At 42.2% G+C, this 18,314-nt stretch overlaps 1 protein-coding gene across 1 annotated transcript in view; it reads right to left on the bottom strand.

Moving 5' to 3' along the window:
- LOC126101041 (transient receptor potential channel pyrexia-like) overlaps window positions 1–18,314 on the bottom strand; it is a 272,305-nt gene that overhangs the window by 33,690 nt on the left and 220,301 nt on the right. The window contains exon 11 of the mRNA XM_049911705.1: window positions 5,975–6,262. Within this exon, the coding sequence (XP_049767662.1) occupies window positions 5,975–6,262 (288 nt within the window). The remainder of the gene's footprint in view (window positions 1–5,974; window positions 6,263–18,314) is intronic.

The following is an 18,314-nucleotide window of genomic DNA, read 5'->3' as shown; positions in this document are numbered from 1 at the left end:
AGACTGCAGAACGAGTCGTGGCGAGCTGGATTCAGCACAATGATGTGCCAAAAAGCTCAGACGAGAAAATCTTTTGATTATTCGACTACCTCTGGCGAATAGACAGATGAGAAAAACTGAAATACAAGAGGGGATTGCAGGTAGAGATTCAATGCAAACACTCTGGATCAGATTAGTGGAATCTGGGTTGAGTTTTCGAATTACCGCCGGCGCCATGCCACAGACGTCAGAATGTTGTAAGGCTATACTCATCTGGAATATTAAGTGGTATTCTCTGATGGTCATAAACGAATCCAGCTTCTCGCTATGGCGGTCATATTGACAACCGCGTGTCTGTAGAAAAACAGGTGGAATGTTACCAGAAGCAGTGGTCCTAGAGAGCCACGCATCTCCAACTCCTGGAATTGTGATGTGGGCAGCTATTGAACATGATAATAGGACCGTTGAGAGGACTACGTACACGCCGGTATACAATGATCAGCCAGAACTCTATGACCACCGACATACTACCGATATAAAACCGTCCAGGCAGTAACAGCGTCACCTGGCGAAGATTGACTGCTAGTCAGACACACGCACAGTGCATGTCGTATCAGTGAGCGTGCTGCCCGTGTGTAGAATGCGGAAGGGGGGTGATCTATCTGAGTTTGACGCAGAGGCTCGGGACGAGCAGTTCAGGAAGTGCACAACTTGTCGGATGTGTGATAATAACTGCTGGTTAGTACGACACATTCTGAGGCATCAAGGGATCACCGATTTACACTACTGGCCATTAAAATTGCTACACCACGAAGATGACGAGCTACAGACGTGAAATTTAACCGACAGAAAGAAGATGCTGCGATATGCAAATTATTAGCTTTTCAGAGCATACATACAAGGCTGGCACCGGTGGCGACACCTACAACGTGCTGACATGAGGAAAGTTTCCAACCGATTTCTCATACACAAACAGCAGTTGACCGACGTTGCCTGGTGAAACGTTGTTGTGATGCCTCGTGTGAGGAGGAGAAATGCGTACCATCACATTTCCGACTTCGATAAAGGTCGGATTGTAGCCTATCGCGATTGCGGTTTATCGTATCGCGACATTGCTGCTCGTGTTGGTCGAGATCCAATTACTGTTAGCAGAATATGGAATCGGTCGGTTCAGGAGGGTAATACGGAACGCCGTGCTGGATCCCAACGGCCTCGTATCATCAGCAGTAGAGATGACAGGCATCTTATCCGCATGGCTGTAACGGATCGTGCAGCCACATCTCGATCCCTGAGTCAACAGATCGGGACGTTTGCAAGACAACAACCATCTGCACGAACAGTTCGACGACGTTTGCAGCAGCATGGACTATCAGCTCGGAGACCATGGCTGCGGTTACTCTTGACGCTGCATCACAGACAGCAGCGCCTGCGATGGTGTACTCAACGACGAACGTGGGTGCACGAATGCCAAAACTGTCATTTTTTTGGATGAATCCAGGTTCTGTTTACAGCATCATGATGGTCGCATCTGTGTTTGGCGACATCGCGGTGAACGCACATTGGAAGCGTGTAATCGTCATTGCCATACTGGCGTATCACCCGGCGTGATGCTATGGGGTGCCATTGGTTACACCTCTTGGCCACCTCCTGTTCGCATTGACCGCACTTTGAACAGTGGACGCTACATTTCAGATGTGTTACGACCCATGGCTCTAACCTTCATTTGATCCCTGCGAAACCCTAAATTTCAGCAGGATAATGCACGACCCCATCTTGTATGTCCTGTACGGGCCTTTCTGGATAGAGAAAATGTTCGACTGCTCCCCAGCCAACATCAATTGAAAACGTCTGGTCAATGGTGACCGAGCAACTGGCTCGTCACAATACGCCAGTCACTACTGTTGATGAACTGTGGTATCGTGTTAAAGCTGCATGGGCAGCTATACATGTACACGCCATCCAAGCTCTGTTTGACTGAATGCCCAGGCGTATCAAGGCCGTTATTACGGCCAGAGGTGGTTGTTCTGTGTACTGGTTTCTCAGGATTTATGCACCCAAACTGCGTGAAAATGTAATCACATGTCAGTTCTAGTATAATATATTTGTCCAATGAATACCCGTTTATCATCTGCATTTCTTCTTGGTGTAGCAATTTTAATGGTCAGTAGTGTAGTATTGGACGGAAGTGAGGAGGATAAAAATTGTAGAGCGAGACAAAGAGGTAAATACAGTAAGCAGATTAAGAAGGATGTTAGCTAAGTTATTCGGAGATGGAGAAGCTTGCACAGGATACAGTAGCATGGACAGCTCCATGAAACCATTCTTCGGACTGAAGACCACAACAGCAACAGCAACAACAACAACAACGTGGAACACGATGAAGTGGGAACTTACTCGTTTTTCAGGGGCTTCAGCAAAAGCCGTAGGGTGCTGAAAGCAGAGAGGAGGCAGAGCAGCCTGAGTCATTAAAGAGTGCAGAAGTGTTTGTTGGGCGCCCCCGCAGACGCGGTGTGCAGCTATGATCACGCCAGTGCAGGCTCACCTAATTCATTAACCCGCGACTATTGAGAGCACGGTAGGAGTGAACAGGCGGTGGAAGCTCCAATCCAAACTGCTGCCTGTCCCATAATTATCCGCGGCTCTGGAGATGACTCTGGTTCTCAACCAGCAGCAACAGCGGCAGCTTGGCACAGTCATCGGCTACCTCCTTCGTCGTCCGCACAGCTCAAAATCGTAAGACAATTAACTAATATTGAAGAGGTATTACCCAGTGGCACTTATTTCACAAACTTTTAAATAAAAAAATGGTTCAAATGGCTCTGAGCACTATGGGACTCAACTGCTGTGGTCATCAGTCCCCTAGAACTTAGAACTACTTAAACCTAACTAACCTAAGGACATCACACACATCCATGCCCGAGGCAGGATTCGAACCTGCGGCCGTAGCAGCAGCGCGGCGCCGGACTGGAGCGCCTAGAACCGCACGGTCACCGCGGCCGGCTAAACTTTTAAATAATTTTATGCAAAAATAACCTGCAACAGATAAAACTTGTATGGCACCTGTGTTATCATTGTCCTCAGGCATTACTACCTATAGCAGAGTCGCTTTCCTTTCCATGCAATAGCCGAGTGTCGTAAAAATATGAAAATTGATTAGCTGTTTACTGCCAGTTTAATTTGTTTGCTAATGACCAGTTCCAGTCTAAATTTTACTGCCTCGGTAACTGTTCATTCTTGTATTCCATAACAGAGGCTTAACTAATTTACAATTAGGATTATTACCTTCAATCCCTTGCAGTAATGTAAAATTTCGGTGACAAAACTAATAACTAAAGATACAGCACGAATTAACATTGCGCAATTTCATTTCTTCTGCACTTAGCTTAGCGAGAGCCGTCTGCTGCCTTCGTATGCATTTTGTTGGTGTTATATTAAAAGTAAAATCTGTTGCTTATTTGCGTCTTTCAATAGCCAAAAGTAAATTGCTTCCCTTTTACTAAATTTTGCGTTACGTTACACTGAACTGGCTGAAAGTCATTTTTTTCACATAACAAAGTTTATATTACAGTCAGTCATTTATTTAAACAGCAATTTCACTTAACTTTACTTTCAAAGCTGAGTATTTCAGAATAAGTAATTGCGAACTCAGCGCTTTCTGATTTATTTATTTTCCCGCGTTGTGTTGTGGAAAAGCGTGACAACTTTCTGTTGCCACGCTAGTGATTATTTGCTTATTTTTCTTTCCCATTACCTTTCTGAGGATTCGGGAGATTCATTGTCGTAGTGTGCTGGTGACCGTTTAATTACCATGTTTTTCCTAATCAGTTTTTTGTGTTATCAGTATTTTAGTGTTAAATATAGTACTTGGCGTCATTTTGCGGTTCGTGAGCGATTGTACTATATTCCACCAATTTAGATTAGGTTTAGAATAGATTCTTCCTACCTAATGGTATGATCTACACTTTCCTTCTACTAATCGGTTTATTTTCCTTCGGCAACGAGACCCTCACTCACGGTAAAATTTCATTAGGCATACGGGATGATGGTCAATCATATCGCAATCCAGTACGCCGATTAGGAAGGGGGAACAAAACCACACAGGAGATTTAAAATAGTAATTTGCCGTCCGAAGTTGTGGTCGTTACATATCGGTCGTTTGTCTTTTGTTTCCGATTGTCAGTAATTTCAGATATCTACAGTATAATCAGCATACGTTGATCTTCTTTCGAAAGTTGTGGGCGGTATTATTGCCTATGTTTACTACTTCCAGAAACCTCAGCATGGTGATGTCTCGTGATGTGTGCATCAATGAGAAATAAATAACGTAAGGAGTGTTTGAACACGTACGTCCGTATAATGAACTTTCACGAAATCTTGTTTCTTCCATGTCGTAATTTATGGCATAGCTTCTCATCAACTGCGCGCGCAACGAAGATAGACTCATCATATCCGACGTCATCGTTGATAGATGTGAAAAAGCACGCAATCTCACCACAACTACGACTGGACTAACGTGGGGCTCTGATCGGCGGACAGCGATGACTTTTTACCGTCCGTACTAAGGACACACTTTGATTATGGACACATGTGCTATGGATCAGCGTCAGACAGCACCCTGCTAAGACTCGACAGTATGCAGTACGAAGGCCAGCGTTTAGTTAAGCCATTGAGAATCGAAGGAACCACTTCTGTGGGGCTTTACGCGACATTGATCCTCAACCGAGAAACTTAACGCATGTGGCAACGACACTGCGGTCGACATGACTCCACATCCTTCTCGGTACCTTCCAGAAAGTCATTTATTTGTTTCTACACGTCTCGCGCTGCAGAAGTTGATTTATCAGGCTTTTAATGTGACTGTACATGTATACCTTTCTCGGCATTTCTCATTTTCCTACTCACTCCACCCCCCCCCCCCCTCTCTCTCTCTCCCTCTCGCTCTCTCTCTCATTTCTCCGTCCCACTTATCTCTCTGGTCTCTCTCCTTTAACCACCCCTTACCTCTCTCCCAAACTCCTCTGTCACTTTTCTCTCAAATGGTCCAAATGGCTCTCAGCACTATGGGACTCAACTTCTGAGGTCATCAGTCCCCTAGAACTTAGAACTACTTAAACCTAACTAACCTAAGGACATCACACACATCCATGCCCGAGGCAGGATTCGAACCTGCGACTGTAGTGGTCTCGCGGTTCCAGACTGCCACGCCTATAACCGCAAGGCCACTTCGGCCGGCACTTTTCTCTCACCTCTCTATCCCATCAACCTCTCCCACTCTTTATGCCCCCTTATCTCCCTCCAATCTCTGTCTATGTACCTTTTTATATTTTGTTTAATGGCGTTTTGTTAAAACAGGCAAATCCCAAGACGTAATAATAAATATTTTACGTAAATGTATAGTTTTCTAGCATCTACACAACAGGCTACATGTAAACCATATAAATGTATGCAGTTGTAGTTCAGTACCGAAAAATCTGCATACAGCAAATGGTTTAGAACAACTGAGGAAAAGTGCCAATGGCTCGATGGAATGATGTTACGGTATTACTGGCCGGGAGGTCTCGTGTTGATCACCAGGTGCGAGTCTTTCTATTTGATGTCTCTTCGTCGGTTTATGTTTTGCGGTGAAGATGAGAGGAAATAATTCAGATAATACCAACATGCAGTCCCCAAAGAACGAAAACGTCTGACCCCACTGGGAATCGAACCAAGGACTCCGCGATCTAGTGGCAGCGACCCCACCCATCAGATCACTACCTGCGGACAGTGACTCAATAGAAAACTTAAATACAATACAGGTACGGTGAAATATTCATCACGATCCTCAAAGGCTTCACCACAACGTGGCGAGCGAGAAGATGGCTAAATGTGAATATGTGCGGCTCTTGCATCTGCCTTCATAGCTATCGATAGAGCAAGTACCACCAGGGGTGAGAAACACGTGATGTGATCATTCTTTGCGGCAAACCTACAATGGAATTCCGTGAGGGGTACGAACCTGTATGTCGCTGACTGCGAGGCCCACCATGAGGTTCATGAGGACGATGGAGGCGAGCAGGATGAAGAGCAGGAAGACGACGCGGCCCGTCACCTCCAGCCGCGACCACTCGTCGCCCTCCTTCTTCTGCTTGTCGTCGAACATGTCGTCGTATTCGAACTCCCCCGTCATCATCACCGTCGTCTTCAGCAGCGCCTTCCACGGGTTGCCGAAGTACGGGCTCCGGTAGAAGATGATCGAGAAGCTCAGCGCGAAGCCGAAGATTAGAAACATAAACACGAACAGCACCTGCAACAGATCGACACGTCGTTTATAGCTACACTGCAATACATAAATTCACCTCTGGACAGTCAAGAGTCCACAAATGTTGTGGTCTCTGCAAGAAGACTGTTGGCGAATTTCATTGCCACCTGATGATGTTCTCTTAACGAAACCTGACTACATCTGTGGTGATTCTTATTAGCATTAGCATAAAACAGCTGAAACAGCTGTGAAGAGCAAAATGATCAAGATTATTCACCTCATTCCACCATGCCTTTTCACCAGCAATCATATACGCGGCAAGTGGTCAAAAATCAGTGTCTAGTTCCCGACGGTGTGTTACCGCAGTTGCCAGTTCACTGCCTCCATTTGCACTGGAGCAGCACGACATGTAAGCGCCTAGTTGTACCTTTTCACATCCGAACAGCGCAATGAATTTCTAATATCTCAAGAAGATACATGTCTAAATGTTGAACACCAAAGCTTCCAACGTTCTCTGGGCGACATCAAGAGACAGTGTGGTGCTGGGGTGCAAGACTCCCACTTCTCTAAATTCAGTTAACTTGCCGCTTATGTGTATCACAGCCTTTTCTCTGGTTAATCCGCTACGTCGATCTCCCGAGAGCTTCGTCTCCGAAGATATGTTGCTGGTTAAGGGAATTTACTAACTACTTTTCTATTCTTGAAATAATTTGTGTACTCGTATAATATTTTTCAATTCAATCACAATATACTTTGAACGTTCATAAACCATAACTTCGGCAAGCTAACTCATTCTTCGAACATTAGAATCATTTACACGTCTCCAAAATAGCTTACTGTATCTCGCTTCGATAATAACCGAGACATGAAAAAATTTAAAAGTCTCTATTCTCATTCGAGTCCAACACATGAGTGTCCTTAGGAAACTACTTTCAACTGTCCACTAGTCTTTTTACAATCATCACAAACATTAAAGAACACAAAATACCACATAAACTTTCTTTGTTCTTCTTTTCCGTGCACGGAACTCTGTGGACCGTACAGCAAGTACTTGTCTGCAGCCGTTCGGCCCCATTGTCCGTCTTTTTCCTCCTGGCTGTTCTTTTTTGACCTGCACAGACAAATAAACTATGTGCAGTCGGCTGATTCGTTTCTCCTACTCATATCTAAAATATCGGGTGTTCGAAACGGTGTAAGGCCGAGTGCTTCTAGAATTTCCAATGTTGCTCATAATCCGTCTTGATTTCAAAATCAATCAAGACGGATTATAAGTTACGTTATATAACCAGTGATTGCGGTATCCCTTCAGACTTTATGTCTGTTTTTGCAAAGTATAGAATTTCCTCCGAAATCCTCGAAGCAGTACAAGCTGCTAATTATTTACTGGCTGATTAGTTTCGGACTTTGCCCAATTTCACAAGCCACGTATTGCAGAGGAAAATTTGTTACAAATGGATGCGTCAAATGTGGCTAATATAGGTATCAGTGGTATAGTAGTTCATATGGTAACGTCTTACGTACTTTGTATATAGGAAATGTTTGGTGAGAACAGTCTTGTTTGCCTCATCATACTTAACTGTGTCAAAGATCTTCGTAAAAGAAGTCACATTTGTAGTTATACCGTACTATATTATGTTAATGTACGTGCATACTATATACATTTTTCTTAACTGTAATACCTTCATTATTCAGAGTTACGTATCCACGCGACAACGATATTTTACACCCAATGGAGAATTTGTTCTCACTGGATTATACTGTGTAGCAAGCTAGTTTATTTAACGTAGGTGTTACAGTAATTTTAGTAGATTTTCATGCAAAGAATTTCATTGTACTCGTAACGTCTTATATAAACTCTGAAATATTCAATTTATTTCGCAGTTATATTAATATCATTAACTGCATTACTGGGAGACAGGGTTTCCCACCACATCACAGTTCTACAGTAAATTTTCATTTCCCTTTAAGCACTATTTTAGAGGAAACACATTATTTCATTCGTATTTGAATGAAAACCACACACGACCGTATCATTATTCTGTTATAATTTTCGCTGTATAATTTCCACTCTCATATTTGGCGAGCAATTAATACGGGATGGAATACAACTCATATGTCGATTGAGGTGTTATTGAAAGTTTCTATGAATTGTTTATAGTCATATGTTTGGTGATTAACGCAGAGTGGAGTGCCATTCGTAAATTGTATATAGTCGACACATGCACTCGTAACAAATTTTGCTCTCCGTTATAGGTGGCGTGAGAAAATGGGTAAAGCCCGAAACTAGCCAGACAATAAATAAATAGCAGCTTTGGTGTCCAACATCTAAAAATGCCTTTTCATCACTATTTGAGAGCTGCAAGACGCAACGTCTGGAACGTTTATATCCAATATTTTACCAACCTGGCGTCTTCATGCGCTGTTGTCGTCCAAGCATAGACATAACACGTAGATCGTGAGTGCATTGCTTCTGATGTGAGGCCCTCATAGGAACCATAAAAAACTAGCTAACGATCTTATCTCACCCCAAAATCAAGTTCGTAGCTCATAGGGATGTTAGCTACTTTTTATTATAAGCACTCCTTTACACAGAACAGTAAGCTGTACAACAACGTTGCGTAACAGTGAATGCGCGTGAGAAAGTAGCTCACAAAATCATCAGTTCTCGTTAGTCAGCCAACCGATTTCCTTCAGATCACTGAAGTTAAGGGCTGTCGGGCCTGACTAGCACTTGGATGGGCCACCGTCTGCCGAATGTTGTTGGCGAGCGCGGTGCACTCAGCCATTGTGAGGCAAACTGAGGAGCAACTTGATTGAGGAGCAGCGACTCAGGTCACAAAAACTGGTAACGGCTGGGAGAATGGTGCGTTGACCACATGTCCCTCGGTATCTGCATCCGGTGATGCCTATGGGCTAAGAATGACACGGCGGTCGGTCGGTGACCGTTGGATCTTCAAGGCCTGTTCGCACACTGTTTGTTTATTCGTTTGTTCTCGTTAGTCAAAATACAATTCTTCTCCAGTTTTCAACTTATTAATAAATATTATTAACGTTACACCAGACAATTACGCTTCCCTGAAATCACAAAACGATCTGCGTCCCTTCCAGATTTCCGAGCTTAAGTGGGCACTTCATAGCGCCATGGCATCAGCACTGAGTCGCTCGCAGCGAACCACAGTGCTAGAAAGTGATCCGTGATGTAGTCGATGAGACGCGAAGCGATTCGGGTCTCCACAGTAACTCTATCGTTTACCTACCGTTCACAATAAAATTATGCTCTAGTTACGTGTTAACAGTTCATCAATAATAGGTCTCGCATAATGCTATGGACAAAAGCCGAATATTATTTTAGTTTTAATTATTCTTTGAAAATAATACGTTTGGAAGGGAGCCGAGAGGATACTCCCATCGATCTTTCATTACAGCAGCTAATCATAACGCATGTAGTTTCTGCTGTATCCAGGTAGCAGCGTCTGATGTATTTGCCTCATCCAGCCTTGTGACATGACTTTTGTGCTACTGTAGCCTCGCTCTAATCCGATATAACGTGTTGGAATAAAGCAAGTGTTACTCTTTGTAATGCTGAAAGATAAACGAGTCTCAGAACATACCAGTCGGCATACATATTTCCTTATTTATCGTTTTCTCAGTTTCCTGAGAAATGGGCGGGCTGGCTGTGGAACAAAAGCCGCTCGTCAGTGAGACACATGCATAGTTCTAAAAGTATAAAATTAAAGAAAGTGGCACTTCCCTATTTAAAACGATCGCAAGTGACAATTTCGAGTTTTGGAAAAATATAATTTGATGATCTTTTTTTAAATTTAAAGTTAGGTGGTTTAATACACCAGTAAGTACAGAGTGGTGACGTTGTTGAAGCTGCCATGACACGGTGGCAGTGATGGTGTATTAAAATTATTACGACGTTGGAGGATGTAGTTTGTTTTGATGTTGTACAAGTGATGCAAATAGATAGAAGTAAAAACTGAAGAACATGTGAACAAAGCCCAAAGGCTGTTGAATTGAAATTAATTTGACCTGTGTTGAATAGAAATTAATTTGACCTGTGTGGGATTGCACAGTATTGTAAAACTTAGACTGAGTACAGGGATAATAGGAAGGACTCGATGTTGAATTTGCCAGTGGTGTCCTTGAATACTAAAATTTCGCATTTTATGATTAAGTATAATAAGTATCACTTTTTCGCTCTGTAAAGCTACCAGTTGTGGGTAGGGAACAGTATCCGTTGGTAAAGTGTGATCTTTGGTACTCATTTAGGCTAATTGTTCCAGGGCAATAATTAATACTTTAGCGTAAAGCAGTAACTAAACACGTGTAGGTCGTTCACCGTGGCCTAACACAGGAATGTCTCACGTGCATAATGACTGACTGGTTCAAATGGCTCTGAGCACGATATGACTCAACATCTGAGGTCATCAGTCCCCTAGACTTAGCGCTAGTTAAACCTAACTAACCTAAAGACATCACACACATCCATGCCCGAGGCAGGATTCGAACCTGCGACCGTAGCAGCAGCGCGGTTCCAGACTGAAGCGCCTAGAACCACTCGATCACAGCGGCCGGCGACTGTCTGGAATTAGTCCATTGAGAAAACTTTGAGACGAAGGTGCGTAACTTAATAGGGTAGCAACAGTTTCAAGAGCCGCTTTTTGAGTGGTCAAAGTTGGCCGAGGCGCCTGGAATGTGGTGAGGGTGGGGTGCGGGGGTGCGGGGGAGGGAGGCGTTGTGCGGCCAGAGGAAGCCGCACCCATACCACGCGTACACCACATATGATGACATGATTTTTTCCTGTAGGAAGAGATTACAGAAAGGGTATCACTTCCCACTCACACGCGAGATAAGGGAAATTTCGAACAAGCCGAGAAACCGTATGTAAATAATATGGCGTGAAATAGCGAATCGTAAACTACGAATTATTAGCACAGTCAACGATATGAAGTAAAAAGAAGCTAAACAAATGGACTATTAAGATAAGATGTCCGTTCTTTGTATATTACATAACAAGTCTGTACTCTGCAACAATGGAAAGCGGCCTGACTTGCAGTGGTGGATCTGGCAAACGCTGAATGGTCCAATTCAGAATCGTGCAGTTAAGTGTGATGCAGATGCCAGCCCGCTATAGCACTTACGCAGGACTTCTCTTGGCTGCGGTCGCAGGTTCGAATCCTGCCTCGGGCATGGGTGTGTGTGATGTCCTTAGGTTAGTTAGGTTTAAGTAGTTCTAAGTTCTAGGGGACTTATGACCTAAGATGTTGAGTCCCATAGTGCTCAGAGCCATTTGAACCATCTCTTGGCTGCGATCTGACAGCAGGAATGCACAGACCGCGGCCCGCCGTTCATCTGATGACGGCCCGATCGTTCTAGTACACCACGTCACAGTTGTTAAGGAGCAACTGACACTTGCTAGCTAACAACTGCCTACTGCTTCGGAACAACAGAAAATTGCTATGGAACAACCAACCAAGGCCAAGATCGTGCTGCTGTGGTTTCAGGAGTATGACAGTGAACTCTCATTGACGTCTTAACCATAAAATGTCCCTGGTCTGTACCTACTGACACGCATATTGGGCGCCAGTTCATGCCCACAAACCATCCTCCCGTAATTTGGGGGAATTTGCTGAGTTATGAATAGGCATATGGTACCACACACCTCTGGAAAGCCGGCCGGTGTGGCCGAGTGGTTCTAGGCGCTTCAGTCTGGAACCGCGCGACCCTACGGTCGCAGGTTCGAATCCTGCTTCGGGCATGGATGTTGTGTGATGTCCTTAGGTTAGTTAGGTTTAAGTAGTTCAAAGTTCTAGGGGACTGATGACCTCAGAAGTTAAGTCCCATAGTGCTCAGAGCCATTTGAACCATTTGAACCTCTGGAAACCTATCAAGGAATTACAGAATCCATGACAGGAAAATCACTTCTGTACTGTGTTTGAAAAGTGGACCAACACGCGATATAAAAGGTTGTCATAATGTTTGGGATCATCGATGTATATTACGTATGTTCTGTCTTTCGTGTCGTCGATCGTTGCCTGTCATTATTCCTGTCAAATAATGTCTCTGCTCCTTATAAATTGTCAAGCAGTCTAAATTTTTGTTACCTATATTTTATTTGCTCCCGGTAAGGAGAGGGAGGCTGCTTGTGAAACTTGGGTCTTTACAGCCACGCCAGTCTGTTTGGAATTGGGCCAGGTGGATGCCGATTCGGGGTAATAACTTGTCTCACGGCCTGTTATTTTTCAATTTCCGTGCTTCAGCAATAGTACAGTCGCGGCAATAAAAGCTCAGCGTGGGACGGAACGGAACGACATTGCTTATCCGTCAGTGGTCTGTGTATTCTACAGCAAATACGAGCTTCATCAGCCCACTCATTAATGCACCGAACTTTTTGGAATGAATGTAAGCAACAACTTCATATATTTCTGTGTACCTGTATGCTTTCACTTCAGGATCGTCGGTCAGTAATACGAGCTCTACTCGTAAAGTCAGATCGGTCGCGAAAGGGAAACCACTGTGAAAATGAAAAATGTTTGATTTGCAAGGGTTAGCGTCACCTTCCAGCGATTTCTCAACATAGTCGCCGCTCCGACTTAGACATTTGTCATAGAATTGTACCAACATTACAACACCCTCGTCATGGAAAGCAGCCGCCAGTGCTTTCCGCCAATTCTCTGCTCTGGTCTACAGCTCGTTGTCTGTGCCAAAATGTTGTCTTCATTGTCAGCGGTTCTTCTGAGCACATATGAAATCTAGGAAGAGCCAATTACGGGCCGTATTGTGAGTGATCAAATACTTCCCACAGAAAACGCTGCATGAGTATCTTCATTGTCCCTGTGTAAGTAGGCTGTTTAGGTTTTTTTAATGGTAACGCCACATAGCGCTCTGTATGAAAATCACTGGCAGTCTGTGGCTGGGTGGCATTGTTGGAATTTGCCATTGTAGTGTTGGGCAGTTGGCTGTTAACAGCGCGTAGCGTTGCGCAGTTGGAGGCGCGCCGCCAGCAGTGGTGGATGTGGGGAGAGAGATGGCGGAGTTTTGAGAATGGATAATCTGGAGGTGTGTCCATCAGAAACAGTACATTTGTACGAATGGATGTCATGAACTGCTATATATATTATGACTATTAAGGTAAATACATTGTGTGTTCTCTATCAAAATCTTTCATTTGCTAACTTTGCCTATCAGTAGTTAGTGCCTTTAGTAGTTTGAATCTTTTACTTAGCTGGCAGTAGTGGCGCTCGCAGTATTGCAGTAGTTCGAGTAACGAAGATTTTTGTGAGGTAAGTGATTTGTGAAACGTATAGGTTAATGTTAGTCAGGGCCATTCTTTTGTAGGGATTATTGAAAGTCAGATTGCGTTGCGCTAAAAATATTGTGTGTCAGTTTAAGCACAGTCTTGTACAATTGTTCTAAGGGGACGTTTCATATGTCGACCCTTAGCCGAGGATACCTCACTGCAATCTTCTGATTTTTTCTTGTAGTTTGTGTAATTAGTGTAGCTATTGTTAATTGCTAGCGCGTAATCGTAGAATTTCCTTTGTAGTTGTAGTTTTTCATTGTTGTACAGTAAAACAGTTGTGACATGCATGCAGACTTGCACCAAGTATTTCGCAGCTGCGCTTGCAATTAAGTAGATATTATTTTCAGTGCTATGTTAATGTGTTTTCTTATTTTGCTCTTCAAATTGTGCTTTTCTGTGTTATCGTGTGAAATATTGTGACAATAATGGCGTGTGAAAAACGTAACACTAGGCTCTAAAGTAAACTGAGAAATAGTAGTGACGACGAGCGTAGCTTATCAGCACCTCTGTGTAATGAATCAACAGACATTCAAAGTAGTAATTTGGTAATTGTGCATAGGGAAATGGAGCGGGCGGCAAATAATGGCGTAGACAGTGAAACGAAATAGCGAACAGGGAAGCATTATCAACCGATCGGTCGGCAACAGCCCGCCTCAGGAATCGGGAATGACAGGGCACAATCTTGCAAATATTGCAGATTCAGGTTTTGGCTCCTCACCGTTTTCTCAAATAAGTCAAGACACATTTTCTGCTTTTCAAAATGCGAATATTGCCGGTTCAAATGCACTGCCGAATAGCACTGAGGAACATGTTTCAGACACCAGTGCATTGTTATTACAGTTAATGCAACAAATGGGACAAAGGCTACAAAAGTTAGACACAATGGAACAAAATCTTCAAAAGTTAGATACGATGGAACAAAATCAGAGACAAACACAGCAAAAGCTTCAAAAGTTAGACACAATGGAACAAAATCTTCAAAAGTTAGGCACAATGGAACAACACCAGAGACAAACGCAGCAAAAGCTTCAAAAGTTAGACACAATGGAACAAAATCTTCGGAAGTTAGACACCACGCTTGAACAAACACGTGAAGATTTAACTAATGAGTTACATAACGTTGAATCGAAATGTCAAAAAGTCTGTAATGACGTAAAAAAACAAATTTGTGAGCATTTTCAACCCATTTTTTCGCGGCATGAAAATGCATTACAGAGTCACGAAGCAGCCATAAAAGAACTGCAAACATCATGAAAATCATGAGACCTTGCAAGCTAAAATTGACTCAGTTGCATCTACCGATTCGGTTACGCAACTTGCAAAAACTCAGGAAAACTTAAAAGACACAGTAGATACGATTTCAACACAAATGGACACTCTGAAACTTGGTTCAGAAAAACACACAGAGGAAATAATTTCACTATCGGATAAAGTTGCCGAACTTTCAGATCAGTTCACTAACTTATCTACAAAGGTAGATAATGATCTAAATGACACAAGACCTGTAGCCTTCACTGACACTGAAGAATATGAACAAATTAGAAAATTCAAACAAAATCAAAATCAAATCAATAAACAGTGCAAAAGAGAAATCCGGGAAGTACAAGATCAGTTGGCACATGTAATACAAGAATTACATATTTCAGAGGACACTCGCGCTCCAGTACGAGAAGAGGGACATAGAAATACGGAACAACCACAAAATAATAACACAGGACACTTCGGAAATTATGAAAGGAATTGGCATGGCGCATTGAATTTTGAGATGGAACCGCCGAAACGAAGTAACAATGAGCGATGTGCGACTCGCCGACACGATGATTTTGACTATAAGCTGTTCATTACTACATGTAAATTCAAAACATTTAAGAATTCTGGCAACGACATTCATCCACGAGCATGGCTTCATCAATTCTCTCATTGTTTTCCTCCCAACTGGTCATTGTAGCACAGATTAGAATTTATGTGTGGCTACTTAGAGAATGAAACAGCTGTAAGAATGCGATCGGTCATTCACGATTGTCACAGTGAAGGAGAATTTTATCATGCCTTCCTGTCAGCATATTGGTCTCAAGCTACACAAGACCGAGTAAAACATAGCATCATAATGATGAAACATTTCGAACAATCTGAATTCTCCAGTCTTGTGAAATATTTTGAAGACATGTTGCACAAGAATCAGTACCTGTCAAACCCATACAGCCCCTCAGAACTCATCCGCATTTGCTTAATCAAATTACCTGAACATTTACGACATATTATTTTAGCAGGACGTTGCAAAGACGACATTGAAGCTTTTCAGGGGCTCTTACAAGAATTAGAAATTGACACTGACAATCACGGAACGCGAAAACAGGAGCACAACAGTTACAGGTCACATCCGTCGCAATTCCGCGATGAAAGAAATAATAACTGGACACGACAAGGCTATTCTCACAACACAAATCGTGACCAAAACAGACAGCACCCTTATGACAACCGTTGGCAGAATAATAGGTACAGAGAAAGATCGCACTTCCGTAGTAATGAATATGACAGAGATAACCATAGAAACAGACAATATGGAAACCAAAACAATTATTATCAAGGGAGACAGAATAACTTCAGACGCAATGGTCCACCATGCAGTTACGATTCCGGGATAAATTCTCCACCACGTGACCAACAAGAAAGAAATTATGGAATCTACCGACATGACGACAGACTATATAATCGTAATGACGGACCTGAATTGCATCAGAATTGGCGGGATTCAAACACGGCAGGGTCCTCTCGGCAAGGTGAATTTGTAGAAGTTGGGTCTCCTAATCCCAATAACGACGCACGCCAACAAAGAGACAGACAATGACTCGCACCGCAGGCAGCCACGTACGCCAGCTGGCTCAGAGAAAAATAACATAGGGGCTAACCTTGAGAAATATTCCAGTATTCTTTACCGACGTATACCGCATGATAATTGCATTGAAGTTGAAACTCTGCGTACTAGGAAGAGTAAAGGATTGCACCACATTTCACAAGTAAAACCGTTTATTGAAAGATAATCTGCTTTATAACTTAGTCTTTGCCATAAAATTTTTCACTTCACTTTATTAGTATGCCTTGTCAGACTTAGAAACTGTTAACATGCAACAATGTTTTGAAGTTCACTATCCAGTCTAGAACCTAGGGAACATATTTAGACAGTATTTACGAGTGCATTGTTATAGTGAACAGACAACACAGTGTTATCGTGTGTGTACATTCTTGCTTGTTAGCTGCATGATTACGTAACGACTATAAGGCTGACATACTTAGAACATGTACCGGTACTGATAATGAGATTTTAATGCAACATTTTGGTTTACTTGAAAATACATTCTGTATTTAAAGTACTTTCTGAGAGATACTAGATGACACAGTGGTTAGTTTATTTGACAGCTACATGATTACATCACGACACTACTAATATGTGACACAATTTACATTGTTGCTTTTGCTGTGTATCTGTTTTACATCTGCACAGTTTTTCTGTATTATTCTGGAAATTAGAACATGTTTTAGTAGTAACTTTTGTGGTATAGCTACAATGAGATATCCTTTTCTGTAGCACAACAATACATTATATTATAGTACTTTCTTGATCACGGTAAGGTATGTAATAACTAAGATATCTATACGCAAAGCATTTCACTTTCGTTTATGATGAGGTAAGTACATTGACTTCAGCAGAACTTTGCTTACAGAGGACAATAACTACGACACTTCCACAGAATTATCTTACAGCAAGATGCACATTTAGCGCTACAGGACACGCATTTGAGTCATTAATTTTGTACTTAAACCATTTATTTTTCAAGATTTTTTAATTATAAAGAAAGTTTTCCATGATACATTTCATTCCATTGCTGTAATCTGTAACACCTCAGGGTATAATTACATTAATCCTCAGGGAGATACATGCTTACTTTGTGTACCATGTGTGTGGCAAGCACAAGGAGCCCTAGCTAATATGGTATTTGCTTATACAACTTTACACATCGGTACCATATTTCTCTAACACAGAATTACACAGCTATCTGGTCATTTAACTGAGAGAGACAAATATTTATTTTACTATATCAGTGACAGATGTTTACGTAATTACACAGTTGGATAACTTCACACTTATGAAATTGTATTTTGTCTGTACTTTGGGAAATGTTCATATTTTTTCAGAACCTTTGTGATACTATGAGAGCTTTGAATGATGTATTTGGTATGGGATCATGATTTTTAAAGTACATTTCAGGTAGATGAAACTTTTGACATGAGCAGAGAATTTTTTTTAGGTTTTGAAATTATTGGAGGAAGCTTAAACGATTTTGAGATTTGGCTGAGGTTTTATGATGTTATGATGACGATGTGTATTACGCTGTTGCGGTATGTTTATGATCAATAAGCTGATGCTATATGAGGAATTTGATTATGCTACTTATTTATTATGATGAAATATTGAAGAAATGTCTACGAATATGTATATGTGTAATAAAGCAAGGAATAATGAGTAGTGGTTAGGGACTCTGGTTTGCGAAAAAGGATGTTGGAAACCTAGAATCGTACTTTAAGTGTTATGAAATGTGTGTATATGCGTGAATGTATCACTATGCTGGCGAAAAATTTTTGGGCACTGTTATATTTACAGGATTTTGTTTCTACAGATTTGAAACGCAAATTCTCGACCTGTGAAATTTTTATATGAGACTGTCACTGTAGTGCAAACTGGTGTCGTAAATATTTCGGTAAGAAAGTTAAGTGACCACCTGCATGTAA

Source organism: Schistocerca cancellata, chromosome 9 (assembly GCF_023864275.1).
Source record: "Schistocerca cancellata isolate TAMUIC-IGC-003103 chromosome 9, iqSchCanc2.1, whole genome shotgun sequence".
Lineage (NCBI taxonomy): Eukaryota > Metazoa > Arthropoda > Insecta > Orthoptera > Acrididae > Schistocerca > Schistocerca cancellata.
This window is presented reverse-complemented; position numbering and strand designations above follow the sequence as displayed.